Genomic DNA, 20,045 nt, shown 5'->3' with positions numbered 1-20,045 from the left:
TCCTGCTGGCATCTCTGAACTTATGAAGTGTTCCTCATCACACTAATTTGCACTAGATTCCACAGAAAATACAGTCCACTTTGGATTCATATCTGCCAATAACTTTCCGTGTGTTTTATATGTAAGTTAATATCTACAGGCTTCATCTTTCTCATTTGCATAAAATTATCTTGGGCCCTGGCCCATTTGGCTCAGTGGATAGAGCATCAGCCTGCGGACTCAAGGGTCTCGGGTTTGATTCCTGTCAAGGGCATGTACCTTGGTTGCGGACACTTCCCCAGTAGAGGGTGTGCAGGAGGCAGCTGATCAATGTTTCTCTCTCATGGATGTTTCTAACTCTCTATCCCTTTCCCTTCCTCTCTGTAAAAAATCAATAAAAAATATATATATTAAAAACAAATAAATAAAAATAAAATGATCTTGGACTATGACCTCTGAAGTTGCTTAAATCCTAATATCTATGGTTTTACAGTACACCCAATCACTCTTAGAAATTTCAATGTAACTTTAAATAGTAAATAAAAGCAGGTACTCAACTTTGCTTTTCTGAGCTCTATCCAGGCCTGACATGCACTCATCTGCTATGCACTCACACAATCACATTAGTAATTCAAATATGGAAGAACTTCTATTCTGTTGGACTTCTAAATAATCATTGCCTAGTTGCCTAGTTGCCGCATTCCTCTGGGGGAGGGGCATTGACAGACTCCCATCCCTGAACACTGGCTCTACTTCCACGGGCTCTCTCAACCAGACACACCACCCCAGCTGCCACAGCTAGCAGAGGCTTCACCAGAGTCACCCTCTAGTGGATGCTTTTGGTAAATGTTATATGTGGATTATAGCACATGTTGACTAACTACAGTAGTTTAATGAGGCCCTTTTATAGCATATTCTCTATGTTCATGATATTTCAGAGCATGCAAACTCAGTAATTCACATACTAACAATAATTCCAAAGCTAAACGTGATCTCATCTCAGAGTTCAGTTTAAACTAGTACATTTTTAAAAAGTGATTTGACTTCAGTACTTGTAATTACATGGCTGATCCCTTACTTATTACACATTTGGCAACATCCTCTGTGTTCCCTTTCTTTTAGTAAGTATCTGCTTTGTTTCTAGGTGAATGAAATTTACCATGATGAGTCCCTCGGAGTACATATAAATGTGGTCCTGGTGCGCATGATCATGCTGGGTTATGCAAAGGTAAGTGTCTTAAAATATGTGAACGATAATGTTAAGGACGGGGCTAGCAAATAGAAGATTAAGCTGTTGAAGCTACAGCCAACAGATGGCACAGATAAGTCTCGTGCAAACCTCAGTTGCACTGAACTGATGAAGAAAAACAGATACCGTGAGTAGAGATCTCCAAATTTGAGCAGATAATGAATGATTTGTGTGCTGGTACCATTCCCTTGGTTTACCTCTGTAATAGAGTAGTAGATAGTTATCCTGACATCAAGCATAACAATATGGATGAAAAAAAAAATGGATACCATTGTGAGGAACGAGAATATCTTAGTCTTATCATTATTATAAAATTTATGATTCATCTTTTTCTTTCAAAACATATATTGATTGAGTGTCAGATGCTTTCTAGGTGCTTCAGATATATCAGTGAAGAAAAATGACAAAGATCCTTCCCTCACATAATTTGTTTTAAAAAAGTAAAGCACATAGTGAATATTTTAATTTAAAAGAGCTTTAGTCCTTTTGAAAATTAAAATTTAGATCAAAATGCACATAGTAGGCATTTCATGGGATGTAACTAACTATAGTTGACTTTAAGATGGCACTAGATGTGTCCCTTTCCTTGGAAATAATGCAAAGGATGAAATGGTTTCTCCCTTTGGGGAGAAAATATAGGGAAAGTGATAACTTGGCAATTTTCTTGATGTTTAAAATTATATCCCCCTCCCATAATTAAATTCTTCTGATTATGAAATACTAATGAAGTTATATAGTTAGCAAATAGAAAAAAAATCCATGTGCTTGCATTTCATCATGTATTTAACACCCACTTATCGTTTTCCAATAAGAGGGTGTCATTGATCTTTTGTTTCTCCCATAAACCTGACGGACTTTGCATTGATGACACTGAATCCAAGTCAATCCAGTAGGAGACGTTAACCGCCTTCACTGGTTGTTACATTATTTTCTTGGAGAAGTTTGCGATCAGCATGTAACAAACCAAGCTAATTTTGCAAAGAATGTAAACACTGATAATAACATGTGCTGAAATATAATAAAACTCTCAGGCTGTCAGCCAAGCAGGGACTAATTAATTTGGGGTTGCAAGTTCAATTTCTCATTCCAGCAGAGCTACTCTGGGAAGTGTGGCTCCTGGTTCTTGAAGGATGGTCCCTTCCCCCTGAACTTTTAACTCCTGACCATAATGTGACAGTAGCAACATTCCAAGGAACTCCAATCCATCTATTGGAACTACAAGATAAGTCTACACCCCTACCTCTCTTCATTGCTGTGAGCTTAAAAAGGAGAGTTGTTTTTCACAGTGTGAGGCTTATAGAATTTGACCACTCCCCGTTAACTAAGATTTAACCAGCTTTGACAGCTCATTGAAGAATTTATATTCTCCCCATATGTTGATTAATTCTGGAGCACCCACAAAAATCTTAACTAAAGATCTTTCACTTTAACAGCTCTGGATAAAAGTCTCATGCCAGAATCTTTCCTCTGTTTTTTATTTGTAATACCTGTGAAACTAAAAATCTAAGCTGAATTAGGAAATATTTAGATTACTAGAGTTCTTAACCCCATGCCTAACATTGAGTTACCTCGCAATAGCAAATCTCAGTATCGCATATTGCCATATATGGTGTCAGTCACCTTTCACACAGGTAATATTAATTATCGTGAAGAGCTCCTTCATGGGCATTTAAAATTCCCAAACTAAAGTAGGTATCTAAATAGCTCCCAAATAATATTATCGAACATTTATTTAAATGCTGTAATCCAAAATGTTAACTTCAGCTAAAGTTATTAAAAGAAGCCTTTGGGCAAATGTTATGTATGTCTTCAACATATTATTCCCTCTCAGTCCATCAGCCTCATAGAAAGGGGAAATCCATCCAGAAGCTTGGAGAATGTGTGTCGCTGGGCTTGCCAACAACAAAAATCTGATCCCAACCACTCTGAACACCATGATCACGCAATTTTCTTAACCAGGCAAGACTTTGGACCTGCTGGAATGCAAGGTATTTCCATTCAGATGTAGAAGAAAAACTCAAGGGCATGACTTTTCCGAAGTAATCTTAAATCAGGGAGTCTGTTCAAATGTTCATTTTATATCTCTCCCTCCATCTACTTTCCACCATGCATCAGCCAAGCATACATTTTCTTTCTATTGCTTCCAGTGACTCTTGTGGAATTCACCATATTAAATGCCACTTAGGTTCCATAATAAATTATACTTGCCTTTAACATAATGATGGTGCGTTTGAGGTATGGAGGAGAGTCTATAAAATGCAGTGTGATCTCCACTAAGCATTGGAATGGGAAAAGAGATGCCATGAGAAGTGACTGCGGCCAGAGAGCTCTCTCCCGAAGTCAGCTTACATTGAGCTAATAAATTCTGGGGCAGGCTTTGGAAAAAGAAGACCGACGATTTTCTTTTCAATGCTGATGGAATTCCTGGCTCCCTTCGTTGGTACCATGATATGAAGGACCATTCACTAAAACAGAAAGACAACACTTAGTTGGTGGGCAGAACAGAATGGCAATCCCAGGCAGTTCCTTCCCTTAGAAAAGGAGAAAATGCAGACCCAGTGAATTTTTTCAAAGACCATTACCTGTTGCTTTCCCAAGAGAACATGGCACAATGCTAGCGGGGGAATAATACTGCCTCTGTTTCCTAAAAAGCTTTTTTATATTTTTTTCTAGGCAAAGGTCCAGTAGTAATTCTTAATGGGTTTTTCTCATGAAATGAAAATAAAAGTAATTGTTATTCTCTACAGGATATGCGCCAGTCACAGGCATGTGTCATCCAGTGAGAAGCTGTACCCTGAATCATGAGGATGGTTTTTCATCTGCTTTTGTAGTGGCCCATGAAACCGGCCATGTGTAAGTCACTGCTGACAGCTAGAAAGCCAGACAAGGTCTTTTCTTGCCTGCTTTTCTCAGCATTGTTCGCACTGTGGGCAGAGGGCACGCCAGCATGCAACTCCCGTCCCTTGCCAAGAGTGAGGAGCTGAAGCACTGGAGCGGTCATGCACTGAAACCAAATGAGCAACTCTAGCTGCAGACACCCTTGCCCTTTTCATAGCTGTAAAATTAGAAAGGCATTTCTGTCCAGTTCTCTATTCCACAATGCCGGCGACTCCTCCACAATAGCCATGTTCACTTAAAAAATACATTTTTCCCCATACAGTAAGCCCTCAGTTAACATCGTTGAGAGATTCTGCAACTTTAAGCAGAATGACTCATAATGAAACCAGTTTTACCATAGGCCACTTGATACAATCTAGAGTTACGTTTTTTTCGGCATCTCATCAACATTATAAGGAAAGGACATCACACAGAATGGCATAATTGAGGACCTACTGTATTTATTTTTTAAACAGAAAATAAGCAGAAGCCCTGGCCCCTGTGATTCTTACCAACGAGATCTCGCTTTGTGTTCTAGGCTGGGAATGGAGCATGATGGACAAGGCAATAGGTGCGGCGATGAGACTGCTATGGGAAGCGTCATGGCTCCGTTGGTGCAAGCAGCGTTTCATCGTTACCACTGGTCCCGATGCAGTGGCCAAGAATTGAAAAGATACATCCAGTGCGTCCCTTTCTCCATGTCCTGAGAGCATTTATATTGTAGCAGAAATACAGACAGGAAACTGACTCTTAGGATCTCCTTCATAATAAAACTCCCAGTGAATGAAAACTGTTGTTCACAGTAAACATTTTCTTATAATTCAGAGCTGTTGGCACAATGATCCCATAATATGATCACAATATTTTAAGCCATGAGCCTGGAATTTAAGTGATATTTAAACTATGATTTTTGTTTTTAGTAAATTCTTTATGGAATCTTTGACGAATGGTCAGATTTGAGTTGAGGATGAGGAGGAGATGGTCCTGTGATGCCTTCATAATACCACCTACATCCTGTAGCAAAGGTGTCAGAATCTGCTCTGCCACACTCTGCAGGAGCTCCAGGACACGAAAAAGGCTGTCACGGTTATGCTGCATCCCTAAGTCATGTTTGACTCCTTTCCCTAGGATGAATAAGGGTGAAGGGTCTTGTTTATGAATGGAACTAAAACCAAAAACCTTTAAAGATAAGCTTTTGTGGCCTTGCTCTGATCTAAGGAAATTCCAGAGTATGTAAGCTACGGATAGTTTTTTTTTTTCATTAGGACAAGATAAAAGAATGAACATTTAACTACATGCGATGTTTTCCTTCCTACAGTTCCTATGACTGTCTCCTTGATGACCCATTTGAACATGATTGGCCCAAACTCCCAGAACTTCCTGGAATCAATTATTCTATGGATGAGCAATGTCGTTTTGACTTTGGGGTTGGTTATAAAATGTGCACTGCGGTATGTTTCTCTCAGTCAATTTAGATCTTGCATCTTGAATTCTATTTTGTGTAGCTCCTGTTTGTCGAACTTTACAGACTCACTGATGTATGAGAATTTCTTCCAAGAATTTTGTGTTTGCCATGTCACTACATATTAAAGCTGAATACTTTAAATATACTGTCTTATTTATACTTGTGACAGGCTAGCTGGAAGTTGGTATAATTATATTTTACAGATGAAAAAGGCAAGATTTACAGAGTATAAGCAACTTGCTTAAATCGCACATCTGGTAAGCCAGGGGAGCTGGATATTGAAACCAAGGTTGTCCAGCTCCAAACTTTATGCTCTGCTCTGTTGCGCCCTTGGTTTTTGTAACCTTCAGAGATGACATTTAAGCCTTAGGTAGGTTGCTTTTCATTAGCTTGTTGGCCAGGATTCCATGTAGCTGTGAGCACAGAGAAGGGCAATACTAGTTTATTCTGCGAGAATCACGTGGTAGAGCGTGGAGGTCAGGACTACGTTCTTCATAGACTGATGAGTCATGAGGGCCTGGATCTGACACTAGATGTATGATTTTGAGCACCTTCTTAAATCTCTGTTTAGTTTCCTCATGTGTAAAATATGGATAATCATAGTATTCATCTCATAGAATTGTCAGGTTCAATTTCATAATATAACCAAAGTGCATGGCACAATGGCAGGCACATACTAGTCACTGCTCAGTGGAATCCAGTAGAGCCAGTCTTCCAGGTAGCTATTCAGATTAGAGGTATATGTCTTTAAATTTCCATGTTGAGGTGCCGTAGGTCATTATAAAAATGGCTTGTCCATATGTTGGAGGAAGCTTTATGTGTTATAGCAAACAAACAAACAAACAAAGAAAACACACGTATTTAATGGTACTGAAAGAAGTTGACCTGATGTTTCAAATTTTCCATACTCTGATAGCGACAGCCATTGGACTGTCTATAAACTATACATTGCCAGCTCCTAATCATCTGCATTAATGTTTTGACCTGAAAATTCTAAAGGTTAGGCTCAATATGGTGGGAATATATAGTTTCCGCATTAAGTAATAAGGATTAGAACAAAACAAACCCAGGTCCAAAATGAGTACTAATCAAGAAAAAGCTCTGACCAATATAATTGGTGGTGTAGGCAATTATATCTGAGTAAATTGGTGTTTTATATTTTTTAAAAAATCTATCTGAAGGATGGTAAGGTGTTTATAGTTAGAAGGAGAACAGATAACTAAAGAGCACACACAAATATGTATGCTGACGCATACATTTAGATACTATAAAGTGATGTTTTGGGAAAATAACAAACAGTCTTAAGATTGAGGAAACTAAGACTCCATTGGGCTATGTTACTGTCTCACTTGTAACCATCGCTATAGCCTTATCTTGTAACCGATACTTCTCAGCCATGGATTGTCATGAGACTCAAATACATGGAATGTATTTTATAAACTGCATGAATCTATTGTAATAGTTTGTTATACCTGGAATATGTTATCTTACATAGAAAATTTGACAAATATTTTCTGCTTTTAGTCAGCTCATTATAATGGACATTTTTATTATTTATATCTGACTTAATTCATACTTAGGGGTATTGAGAAGCTGTTTTGATAGCTTAAAAGCTAGAAAAACATTATAATAAGTTTTCATATTTAAAATGTTCATAATAATTACTATTTTAAATTCTAATATTGTCTACTTGAAAGCCAGAAGATAGGGTTGGCATATAGAAATACTGTGTCAACTAGAGACTCTCAGATAAATTGTTTATCACTATTATTTTAAAAAGCAGAATAAAAATATTCTCAGCTTAGAATTCTTAGGCATTATTTTTTTCTCACCATGCCACAACTTAGGCTATTGACTTGAAATTAAAACAGCAGATGTTGTTGGTGCATGTCCTGCTATCTGTGTTTCATTGTGATTTTGATTCTCTCTCTTTCAGTTCCGAACCTTTGACCCATGTAAACAGCTGTGGTGCAGCCATCCTGATAACCCTTACTTTTGTAAGACTAAAAAGGGACCCCCACTTGATGGGACTGAATGTGCTTCTGGAAAAGTGAGTCTATACTATGGAGATTTAATCACCTTTCAAAGTCTGAAACATGATGAACATAGCTGTATTTTTTCATTTTTATGAGGACCATAGCACGTGAGGTTTCATTATGGTAATGTACGAACATTATATAGTAGCTTCCAACGACTGCTCTAACAAATTACCATGAGCTCAGTGGCTTAAAGGAACAGAAATGTATTTTCTCACAGTTTCACTGTGGGCAGGACCATCCTCTCTCCAGAAGCTGTAATAGAGAGTCTGTTCTTGCCTCTTCCTCAAGTGGCTGCCCACATTCCTCGACTTGTGGCTGCACCATCCCAATCTCTAACTTCTGACCACATTGCTCCTTTCTCTTCTGTGTGCAAAGGTCCCTCTGCCCCTCTCTTATGAGGGTGGGTACACATGGTGACATTTAGGGCCCACTTGAATAATGCAGGATAGCCTCCCCTCAAAGTCCTTGATTTTATCACACCTTCAAAAGACTCTTTTCCAAATAAGGTAATATCTACAGATTCTAGGGCCTGAGATCTTTGGGACTATTCAACCCACTACTGATAGATTACGAAGCAGCAGCTCAGCAGACTATCTGGGACCCTGCTAATGGGATTTGATGTACTTGTTGGCTTCCCACTCCTTGTGAAACTTGTCCAGAAATAAAGTCCTGTGAATTTATCCAGAAGATTTGGCCTTGCTCCTTTGGGGAAAGATGCCCAGAGGTTTTAAATCTCAAATTGTGTAGTCAGGATTGAATGCTCAGAAACTGGTCAAGTGCCAAGCTACCCTACTCATAGGGGAGAGATCACCCATTCCAAAACAAAGGCATCTTAAGAACTCAAGTTGAAGTGCCTTTACTAGTTTGGAAATAAGATATGGTAGACGGGACCAAAAGCTGGCAAAGAAGATTCATAAAGCTTTTAGTTCTTTTAATGCCCTTTAAAGCTCTATTGCAAATGTGTATAAACTGTACTTGCAATGAGGTTTACAAGCATAATAATAATAATAATAATAATAATACAAAACCTGCCATTATTCGTGTTTAAACTTTGTTCAGCACTATGCCTAACACATTATATATGGTGTGCCACTGTGGGGAAATGTAGTATTACAAACTTTTGACTAAAAAAACAAGAGCAACAGTGAGTTGATTCATTTTTGCTTTATGAAAAAGATATCCTCCAAATAAACTCGGAACATCCAACTTCCTAAAACTCACTTCTGTTATATTCAAATTTACCAGAGTTGAGTTTTAAGAAACACTTTTATTGTGGGATAAAAAAGCAAGTCAAAATGTTGGAAGGGGAAAGAACACCTTCTGAGCACATGCTGTGTGCCAGGCACTTTCAGGTAGGTGCCTCCATGCTATCAGGGTTCTAGCAGTTCCCACGTCATTACTTACTGGTCAGATGGTCTCATATAACTCATGATCCTTTCCAGGTTCCAGTTTTCCACATTACCTACTATGCAAATCAGTGATCATTTTTATTGGTCATGTTTGATACTTACCAATAAATATATCATATAAAACTTCTTCAGAATGAATTATTTTTTTCATTTCAATTTTATACTTAAGAACATACTAGTAAGTCTAAATCACCCTTTGTATAGGGAACCTTATTGTTATAACTAGTGGCCTGGTGCAGGGATTCATGCACATTGAAGGGAAATTAATTAGAAGAAATATTTTAATATTGTTATTCACCCTTTATTATAGAAGTGTCAGAGATGAAAGAAAATTAGTAAAATGTATGTGAAAATAATATATAAATGATTAAAAATAAACAATAACATAATATAAGAACAACAAAGATGTGATATACAAAGATCAAAAACATGACATAAAAACAAAAACGTGATATAAAAACAACATTGATGAAAACAATGACTGATAAATTGATTAAACTTATTCTAACACTAAGGCCAGTGTCAGAAATGGGACAAATCAATTCTTGGAATCAGAACAACCTCTCCTCCACAGATTCTGTTAATACTTCAGCTTCAGTTATGTTAGGTCACAATCTTTTGATAATCTAGTACCATTACAAAGACCCCATTTACTATTAAGATTCCCAGTAGCATGATGATTGCACCTACTTTCAATTCTAATTTATGACATGGGATTCTCAAAGGAGTAACACTTTTGAGAAATTTGATGGGAAAATTTTCCTTTTTGGCATCATCCGTTGAATCTAGTATTATTGTCAATTATATTGTCATCTCTGAGTCTTAATGCAATATCCGTTCCCCAGCATTTTTCACCATGTGGGAAAAGAATAGCATATATCATTGCATCTAATATAGGGAACAGGATATTGATCTGTTTCATTTGAGTTATTATTAGGATTCAGATTATTGGGATCTGGTTTATAATGAATAAGTCCCTTTCAAAAAGAGGTCCTCCATCTTCTTTTCTGAATATGGCAGCAACTTCGGTTACACAGGGATAATTATATCTATCCAGATCACTATTACAATCATATTTAATTGCCATTGTTACTTCCATGCACCACTTTCTTTCAGCTTCAGAACATCAACAAAAACAACCAAATTCATGATCAACAATGACAGATCGAAACACACGTGTGCAATTGGCGCCAGTGAGAGGTTTATATGTATCGCACATGCTTGAGTCAACTTAGCCTTTCATAAATATAGAATAAACTTGCCTAATTAGGCCTGCTTTCTGATGTAGCTAAACTTTTTCCAGACCAGTGAAGCACCCCAACTTCTTTTTCAGGTAATTGTCAGCAACACAGCAGTAAATATCAACACAAAGCAGATTATTATTGTAGATCACCCAGGGAGAACAAAGGGTAAAATATTTAACTGCAGAAGTGTTGACTATATTCTGTGCAGTAAAAAAAAGTGAAGTTATTTTCAAGGTCTACCATTTCTTACTTCCTTTTTAGTTGGGTCAAATTTCTGAGCTTTTTAAATCTCTGTTTTCTGGCTATTGAGAAGAAAATAGAATTCCACTGAATCTCCTATCTACCAACTCCAGGATCAGATGAGATGAGGCACCTAAAAACGCTTCACAGACATTTGGTTAAACTGTGAAATGTTTGCACCTCGCTATAAAGCAAGTTGTGTTCCTGGGCTGAAGAAACTCCAAGGAGGCTAGTCACTAGGGAAAGGCAGCTGTTGCTATGTGATGTCATTACCCGGACACTTAGCATATTAGCCTTTTATATATATAGATTACTTTGGGGTCATTGTAAATACATTTCCACCTAGTGGGGGTTGGGGGAATGAAGCCCTTTCATTGGTGGTTCTTATATAACAACTGTAGCATATGCATGATTTTCACAGTTGCCCTTTGTCATTTTCCTAAGTGGTGCTACAAGGGCCATTGCATGTGGAAGAATGCTAATCAACAAAAACAAGATGGCAATTGGGGATCATGGACCAAATTTGGCTCCTGTTCCCGGACGTGTGGAACTGGTGTTCGTTTCAGAACACGCCAGTGCAACAATCCAATGTGAGTATGATCCCTGTAATTCTGTCACTTTTGTAAAGGCCAGAAAATGCTTCAATATAATGTTATTACTATTTCGTAAAGTACATGTAAAATATGGAGCACGAAAACTAAGGCGTTAAGTGTCTATTTTGGATAAATCTCCATTTATCAATTTTGTTAACTATAGTCAGTGGTTAAGATGAGAGGCTCCAATGAAAATGAGATTTTTGAGGAAATTGCTGCTTAGGAATATTAAAGAGTTGAGTAGGGAAGCCCATCACTGTGCTCTGAGGGCCTGGGCGCCACGGCCGTGAGACCCACTGTAAGAAGCGCAGGTGTGTCATGGTGGCAGTAGCACCAAACACATGCTCACTCACTTGGAGAAGGGGGATGCTTCAGGGCAGGGCAACAACAAAATAAAGATGGTAGAAGAAGGCCAAAGAACTGTTTGGGGAAAGTTATCAATTTATTCACTCAGACTAAATTGATTGAATTCCTATTGCGTACTGAAGAAAATTTATTTTCTAAGGGGAAAAATAACCAAAATATTAACCTTAGGACATTCTTCCTTGCCTAGGGTTTAAAATGTGAGCAGCCCTGTGTGTCTGGCAGCAGATGGCTCTGAACATGTCTTTTATAAACACTGAAGTCACATACATGTCTTCACAGGAAGAGATGATGGTAGTAGAAAAAAAAGTAAAAATTACAGTAGTAAGAGCAGCTAAGTTTCACTAGGAGCCACACTCTGTTCTAAGTGTTTCAAATATGTTCATGCATTCAATCCTCTCAATATTTCTCTAAGGAAGAAAAGACGGGAAACTGAGGCATAGAACGGTGGTCACAGTCGCTTTGGGCTGCATTTACATGTTTTATGCATGGTAGAAAATAAAAAATTTTCACGTTGATATCTATGTTTTTATTTCTTTATAGATTTTTGCCATGCATTTAAAATACACTGTCTGAAAAGCCACTTGAAGTTGACTTTTGGGGCCCTCTCCCTGCCCCCAGAGGGAGAGGATGGTGCTTTTGGAAAGGAATTGCAATTAGGAAGTATGAGTTCATTCACTTGGTGCTGGCAGCTCAGAAACTCTGGCTTTCTGCCCTCCCTCGAGCACTGTGTCTGCAAGCTTTCACTGCTGGACCAGAGCCAAAAGGCCTTTTTAAATGTTGTCTTTTTTTTAGGCCCATCAATGGTGGTCAGGATTGTCCGGGTGTTAATTTTGAGTACCAGCTTTGTAATACAGATGAATGCCCCAAGCACTTTGAAGACTTCAGAGCACAGCAGTGCCAGCAGCGTAACTCCCACTTTGAATACCAGAACACCAAGCACCACTGGATGCCCTATGAACATCCTGACTGTGAGTAGATGCCTGCCCTTTCCCCGCTGTGTGGTTGGTTACTTAGAGTGTATGCTTTGTCTACACCGATCCCTTGGACTCTTGATCCCTATGTGGTAACTTAGAAACCGTGGTGCTTACAGGGTAAGTCCTTCTGGGTTTCCAAGAATAAGGTGAACGTCCTCCTTTCTTTAAGAGGTGAGACTGTGGAATAGTTCCTGGCAAGTAGCACTACCGCCATCACTACTGAAAAGACCAGTGGAATGCAGACAAAATGAAAAGCCTGAAGAGATGTCGAGTTTCCTCATTCAATGGAAATCCCTCTACTAGGAAACACTTTTGGAATTCTGTTATCTGTCCTTTCTGAATAATTAGAGGGAAATACTGTTCTTTTACAGTGGGGCCAGGAGTAAGAATAAGACCAGTATTTAGTAACAACAGAAACTTCCTAACCATTTTACTTTTGTACTATACACCAGTTTTTGAAAAATACACTTGGAAACTCCCTTTTAACGTTTCACTTCTTACCCTTGAATTTTCCGTTACTTGTGTTCGAATGGAAACTTCTCACCATATTTCCTACTTGGGTGAATATAAGAAAATAATTACTTGATTATCATGTGGGATAGTGCACTACTGAGTTCAGGTGAAAAGCTGTTTTAAAAGGAAGATGCATCCATGTAGGAATTAAAAGTTGGAGTTAAGAAGAAATGCATTATTATTCTTTCAGTCTATTTTGGTGGAGTGAGTCACAGAAATTATATTAAATTTAATTGAGATTATACAAAGGCAAAAGGCGTACTAGGCCATTGGGTTAAATGAAGGAGAAACCCTTTTGGCGCCGTCAGCACCACTGAAAGCACAATGGTTCTGACTTAGAGCATTTGAAGAGCCGGGTTAAATCCAGGATTGCTGCACAACCTCGTTTGCTGAGATAGTTCCAGTTTAGACCTGTTGTCCCTGTGTAGTTACTAATAGAGCCCTTTTTCACTCTCAAGGGTATCCCAGTTTAGATGTTAAATCATATGGTCCCCCTGGTTGAAACAAATACGTTAAATATGTGTAATTTCTTCTTCTCTTTATTTTATTTATTTATACCTTTTTTCTTGTTTGTTTTCGGGGAAATCGTGTTGAAACTTTATATTTAAAAAATAAAATAAACTATACTGTTCAAATATACCACTTTACGTAGTTGATTTAATCCTCCATCTCGTGCAGCCAAGAAAAGATGCCACCTTTACTGTCAATCCAAAGAGACTGGCGATGTTGCCTACATGAAACAGCTGGTACACGATGGGACGCGCTGTTCCTACAAAGACCCGTACAGCATATGTGTGCGAGGAGAGTGTGTGGTGAGCGCCCTGCAATATATTGCAATTCTACTTTTACTGTCTTTCATCGGCATATTTTTCAGAATTTTGAAACCACTTCATATCTGGGATATCACATTAGGATGTAAATGTATTGAATAGCTCATTAGCGAAACTAAGTCTGGGAGAAACTGCACTTAATAAAATCAAACTTTGCTCACTGGCCGAATCAAGACTCAACTGTAGTCGTCCCAGTTTCCAGCCAAATCCTTTTCCTAAGTCACTCTGAGGTCTGTAGGTTGGGAATACAACGTGGGAACAATGCCTTTGCTTTGAGTTTTTGACTAGTAGCCATCTGCTGTTAAAGTACACTTTTTTTAAAAAAATCAATGCTTAATGTCCTTTATATTTTGTTTAAGAGATAAGAGAAACTTTTCTTGGAAAAAAAATAGCGAAGATGCAAAAACTATTTTTTTGGCCCCATTTAATCTCTTTTTTAAAGGCAGTTTTTTTCTTACTCGTGTTCACATATCATGCTAAATTGATAGGGGACTATCGTTATTAACTGAACACATCGCTCCTGTTTGGTTTCTTTTCACTTCAGAACAACTAGTGTTATATTAATGACTCTTACATGCACAGGTGCCTCATAGTTGATCTGAATTTTCCCTGAAAGTAAAATCTGTGTTTGGTCATTTTTCTCCTCCCCCATGTCTCGCACATCAATGGATGTGTGATAATTATTTCTTCTGTCCACTTTCACCTCAAACTTATGAGTGCTGTGGCATGCCACATATTCTTATCCTACACTGATTTACATTAGGAGCTGCCCCAGCTCCGAAGACCTTCTGTAATTCCCAGTTACGTTAATGTGAAAATGTAAACACCCAAGGCCTTGCACAGCCTGTGCTTAGCACCATCTTCCCATTGGCTTAAATATGGCTAAATATTGTTCTCTGAACCCACTTTATGTGAACACACAATTTCCATGGCTCTGTTTGAATCCCTCCACACTCCTAAAATCTATTTCCACAAACTCGATTCCTTCAGGGACCTGTGAATGTCTCTTCCACTTTGGTAAAGTTTTGTCCTCCGTTCCTAACCAACTTGTAAAGCTTGTACTAATGTACAACTCACAGTTTTACTATTCATCTTCATAAATATGAGAGCAGCCAGGGAAACTCACCAACTTTTCATCTCCTCAGCATCTACTACAACATTTGTGCTTAATACATGTTTGATGATGATGATGACTGTGTATGATGGTCATTAGACTGGGGGGGAGTTTATCTGGAGTACTAGTCACTTGATTGCACAGTAGTTCTTTTAAAAGACTGAGGAATTTAAATCAGAGCCAGAAAGAAAGTTTGGTGCAAGCGGCTTAACTGTGGGCTCCTGATTAAACAAAGTCATCAGGACACGGACCTTGACTTGACACATTAAGATTAGCCACATTTCACTTCCTCTCTCCCCAGAAAGTGGGCTGTGATAAAGAAATTGGCTCTAACAAGGTTGAGGATAAGTGTGGTGTCTGTGGAGGAGATAATTCTCATTGTCGAACTGTGAAGGGGACCTTTACCAGAACTCCCAGGAAGCTTGGTAAGATGAGGCCTCTGATGGATTTGGTGTCCTTGTCTATGATTTGTATTTTTTGAGAAGTTGTTTAAAAATGCAGCATTTTCTCTATAAACATGATAAAACATTAGCTGCTGATTTATTTTTATTCAGATAACCTTTTAAGGAAATATTTTTAAAAACTTTTCATGCTCCATAGCATTCATGTTAAAAAATTATCTACTAAATTTTGATAAGGAACAAGTAAAATCACTATTGATTATAGTAGTTAGCTAAAATCTGTTTTGTTTTATTTTGCTTTTAATAAAATGCATTAGATCTAATAAAATTGATGCTTATTTTGAACTTTCTATTGTACATAAATTGTTAGAACGTAAAAAAATCATAAAACTTTAGATACGATTTAAACTATTACATTAGTTTTACTTCTTTTACTTTAAAAGTGAACAGGTTTTTCCTCTTTTTAAGTCTATAAATCTAGGGTCCATATTTCATATATTTTTTATAATTTTATATTAAACAAAATTGAGGTACAAACAAAAATAACCTATGGTATAATTGCTTGTACATGTGAACTTTTGTGCTCACTATATAATTAATGACCTGGTCTTAGGCATATGATATGGTAAATTTCAACAGGTGAAACAAAAACATAAAGAATATGAAAAGATATTAGTAGTCTTATAATTATCCATTGGAATTTTCATAAAAAATTTAGATGCAAACACTTATTACAAATTTTGTTTTTAGTTTATAACAAATATTTTGTTATTCAATAAGTATTTATTAGGCAAATATTTCTGATAATTTGACATTTAAAAATAAATTTGATGTGGTGCTTCCCTTGAGAAACTTCTCATATATCATCCAAAATAACACAAAACGATTTGGTGTACTTTGAGCATATGTTGTGGTGTTAATTTAAGAGAAAAGAAATTATAAAAAAGTGGGTCTTCATCCAAATGAAATAATTCTCTTAGTTCTTTTTATTCTCATTATACATCAGCTACCCAACTCAAGTCAATTCCACACATCCCTGCTTTGCTCTGATATACTGAGGGTGGCAGAGCTAGGTAACTTAACTCCAGTGTGTTTTCTTAGGCATTCTTTGCTGTAGTTATTAATGTCTTTGTTATTCCTGTGAGATAATTTACTGTTTTGTACCTTGAACATTGTTAAAAAGCAAATATTGCCTTCTTGCTGGTTATATTATTTTAATAAAGCAAACAGAATTAGAATGTTATATATAAAAATAAATAATGGGCTGGTGGAGTAAAATGTAATTTTCTCCATCTTATGAAGTGATTTACTGCAGTTATATATTATTATTTTAGGTGTAAAATTATTCATTTTTTTCTTTCCAGAGTGAGTTAATGTAATGAAAATTTTTAGACTCATTTATTCTATATATTGTGTTAATATGAGCTAGTGATACTTTTTTGCAGACACCTCAAAAATTATGCTAAACCCGTGAATCAAGGTCAGAAGAAAAGAAGAAAGCTTTCATCAGCCATACAGATTCAAACTGTTCAAAGATAATCTAACATCCACTTCTTTGCACTAAGGCTGTGATAGTCATTCAATAGACTAATTAACCTTTCCCAACAGGGAAACATTTAAGCAAGCGGTGCCATACAGAATTCGAGTTGCTGGGAAATGAAATCTGCAAGTATTCACCTTCAAATCACCTATATCATTTTTCATTCATGCGCAGTCTTACTTTCATTGACTATTAACAGTTTATTGGCATTAGCTAACTATTGTATATGCGTTTTGACATAAAATTACAGAACATATTTTTAACTTATCTAATAATATATATATATATGTATATAGCTTAGCATATAGTCAATGAAACAGCAAGACTTTGATAAACACGAAACCTCCACTAATTAAAGACATTCTATTTAAGGGAAGACAAGAAGCGCCTTCACTTTACCCAAAGGAGCTCGTAATGTTTCTCTTGCTGAAACAAGGGAAGCTAAAAATGTACTGGGTAAGTTGTCGCACACTGCAGAAAGATGGGCATCCATAAATGGAATCAAGCTGTTTTGCTGTCCTTAGCTTCTGAAGCATGTTAACTCGTAGCCATTGCACACTTAGGCAAACGTGTTACTTTTCTTGTACTGGACGTTCCTTGGCTCAGGTGCTAAAACCCTGACCCCAAAATTACTATTCCATTAGTTACACCACTAATGAATAATGTGAAAAGTTGGATCATTCTACCCATAGGTAGATGATAATTGTCCATATACAAATGGAAAACATATTTCTTTCCAAGTCCATCAGCAGTTGTGTATTTATAACTGAACTACGGGCTCGGTGCATGAAATTCATGCAAGGGCCTTGACCCCAGCCTTGGCCACTGCGGCTTTGTCCAGAAGGAAGGACGTCCAGAAGGACATCCGGTTTAATTAGCATATTTTCTTTTATTATTATAGATTTCTTTAGAATAAGGCAGGATTTTAAATACGAAGATAACTTATTAATTAGAAGTTTAGCGATCTGTACTCACTGCTTAGACTTTTGAAATAATATAGAGGTTGATAAAATATTTTCAGAAGTTCAGCTAAATACTCTAAAAATTGGCTGCACTTCCAAAGAGTGGTTTACAAACTAAAATCACAGTAGAGGGACTCAGGAAAGTATAGAATTTGCCTGAATTGTTGACAGAATTCATAGGTCAACACAAGATAAATGGCTAGTAGTTTAGAAACAAGATCAACTCTTTTCTTCCTCTTTAATTAAAAAAAGGGAGTGTAGCCCCTAATCTCATGCCAGATGTCACACAAGCTACCAGTGCTTTGAAGTTAATTTCTGAAACTGCTTCTTTCAGTTCATGTATGCCCTCTTCTGCGTGCAGGAACAGTGAGAACGTAATGCTCAACTAACCAAGGTTGTCGCTTTTGTTTTCTCCTTTGCTTCCTACAAAATTTACTACACATGCAAAGGGTACCTTAAGATGTTTGATATACCCCCTGGTGCTAGACATGTGTTAATCCAAGAAGACGAGGCTTCTCCTCATATTCTTGGTAAGTGTTTCTGTCCACTGGCTCTGCTTTAACATGCATTTAAACATGGAACTGTCAAAGATATATCTATATCTATACTTATATATGTATATGTATATCTATATATATCTCTATATATAGATATTTATGTCTATAGATGTATATATATTCATATATACATATATACACATATATACACACACACACATATACATACACATAGATATGCATGATTCAAGTTATATATAAATGCATTATTGTGTGATTTTGTTGGTCATTTCTCCCAACTACTATTCCTTTAAAACAAGAAATATTAAAAAATAGAGATTTAATTTTTGTTGAACCTTGATTGGTTCATTATTTCATGAAGAAAGAAAAACCATCTGGCAGATTTGTACATGTGCGTTTTTGCTCTGCATTAGGGGATACGAAAAAATAAATATGTTAAAATGCATTAAAGTAAGGAATAATATCAGAAAAATTTGCCATATTTATTTTGACAAATTAGTTCTGATATTTTGGTTGATGCCATACTGTATGCCTCTCCTTAATTTTATTGCATTTTAAGTTTTTTGACTGAAAAGCAACCACATGTGAACTTTACTAGTCTAATAAAAGTTTTCCCACCATCTGTTCTGTGTCCAGTTTCTGACTGGTACATGCAGATCCCTTTGCATGGCTGTTTATAATTTCCTAAAGAAGATTCTTTTGAATAACTTGAAAGAGATACACAGTAATAAATAAGCCATTATGTTATAATAAGCCATTATATTATATGCTGAACTAACATACATGATTTAAATTAATTATTATAGAAGTATCCATTATTTTCAAAGTGTCTCCAGGTTTCTGAGGAAATGTCTAGGATTGAGTGAGTTTGAAACTGTTAACCTCTTTGACAGTGTTTTCAAATGGGAACATTTCCCAATTTTTAGCTTCTACGTAACCTTCTTGCTATTGTTTTTGACTAGTTAGAAATCCTTCTTGGGGATTTTAAATGCCTAATGAAGGAAAAGGGACTCAGAGCAGAACTAACACTCAGTTTGTCTTGTTTGATGCTAATAAACACAGTCTTTGACTTATTGAAGGGGGTAGAGAGACTTAATAGGGAGCATCAAAGCTGCAATATGATAAAATAAAATGTCTGCTGGTTACTCATTTTTCTTCCTTTAGCTATTAAGAACCAGGCTACAGGCCACTATATTTTAAATGGCAAAGGGGAAGAAGCCAAGTCACGGACCTTCATTGATCTTGGTGTGGAATGGGATTATAATATTGAAGATGACATTGAAACTCTTCACACAGATGGACCTCTGCACGATCCTGTTATTGTTTTGGTATGTGGCATTACAGGCTCTCTCTGTGTAGTTGATTTAGCTGTGATTTTCTTATTTATTTATCTGAAAGCACTTTTATCTTGAACATTGAATATTTAGTTGCTTGGTTTTTTTTATAATTCCATTTATCTGCTTCTTTCCACTCTGACAACTTTGCCATATATTTTATTATATAATTATATGAACAGTATAAACCCAATAACAGTATTATGATTTTTTGCTTGAGTAATCAAGACAAGAAAATATATATTTACCATTTCCAAAATTCTTCATTTTTTCTTGTAAGTCTGACTTTCCACCAGGTGTCATTCACTTTCAATATAAAGAACTTCCCGTAACATTTCTTGTAGTGTGGGTATGTGTGCTGGCAAAGAATTCTCTTCCTCCCTTTGCACAGACGATGC

The 20,045-nt window shown here is 36.8% G+C and overlaps 1 protein-coding gene across 1 annotated transcript in view; it reads left to right on the top strand.

The window, feature by feature from the left end:
- ADAMTS3 (ADAM metallopeptidase with thrombospondin type 1 motif 3) overlaps positions 1-20,045 on the top strand; it is a 237,602-nt gene that overhangs the window by 196,519 nt on the left and 21,038 nt on the right. The window contains exons 6-17 of the mRNA XM_006769918.2: positions 1,124-1,207; positions 3,060-3,216; positions 3,976-4,081; positions 4,644-4,787; positions 5,424-5,556; positions 7,507-7,620; positions 10,947-11,092; positions 12,254-12,429; positions 13,627-13,760; positions 15,194-15,317; positions 18,245-18,325; positions 19,478-19,641. Coding sequence (XP_006769981.1) covers positions 1,124-1,207; positions 3,060-3,216; positions 3,976-4,081; positions 4,644-4,787; positions 5,424-5,556; positions 7,507-7,620; positions 10,947-11,092; positions 12,254-12,429; positions 13,627-13,760; positions 15,194-15,317; positions 18,245-18,325; positions 19,478-19,641 — 1,563 coding nt within the window. The remainder of the gene's footprint in view (positions 1-1,123; positions 1,208-3,059; positions 3,217-3,975; positions 4,082-4,643; positions 4,788-5,423; positions 5,557-7,506; positions 7,621-10,946; positions 11,093-12,253; positions 12,430-13,626; positions 13,761-15,193; positions 15,318-18,244; positions 18,326-19,477; positions 19,642-20,045) is intronic.

The sequence above is a fragment of the Myotis davidii genome, unplaced genomic scaffold (assembly GCF_000327345.1).
Source record: "Myotis davidii unplaced genomic scaffold, ASM32734v1 scaffold284, whole genome shotgun sequence".
Lineage (NCBI taxonomy): Eukaryota > Metazoa > Chordata > Mammalia > Chiroptera > Vespertilionidae > Myotis > Myotis davidii.
This window is presented reverse-complemented; position numbering and strand designations above follow the sequence as displayed.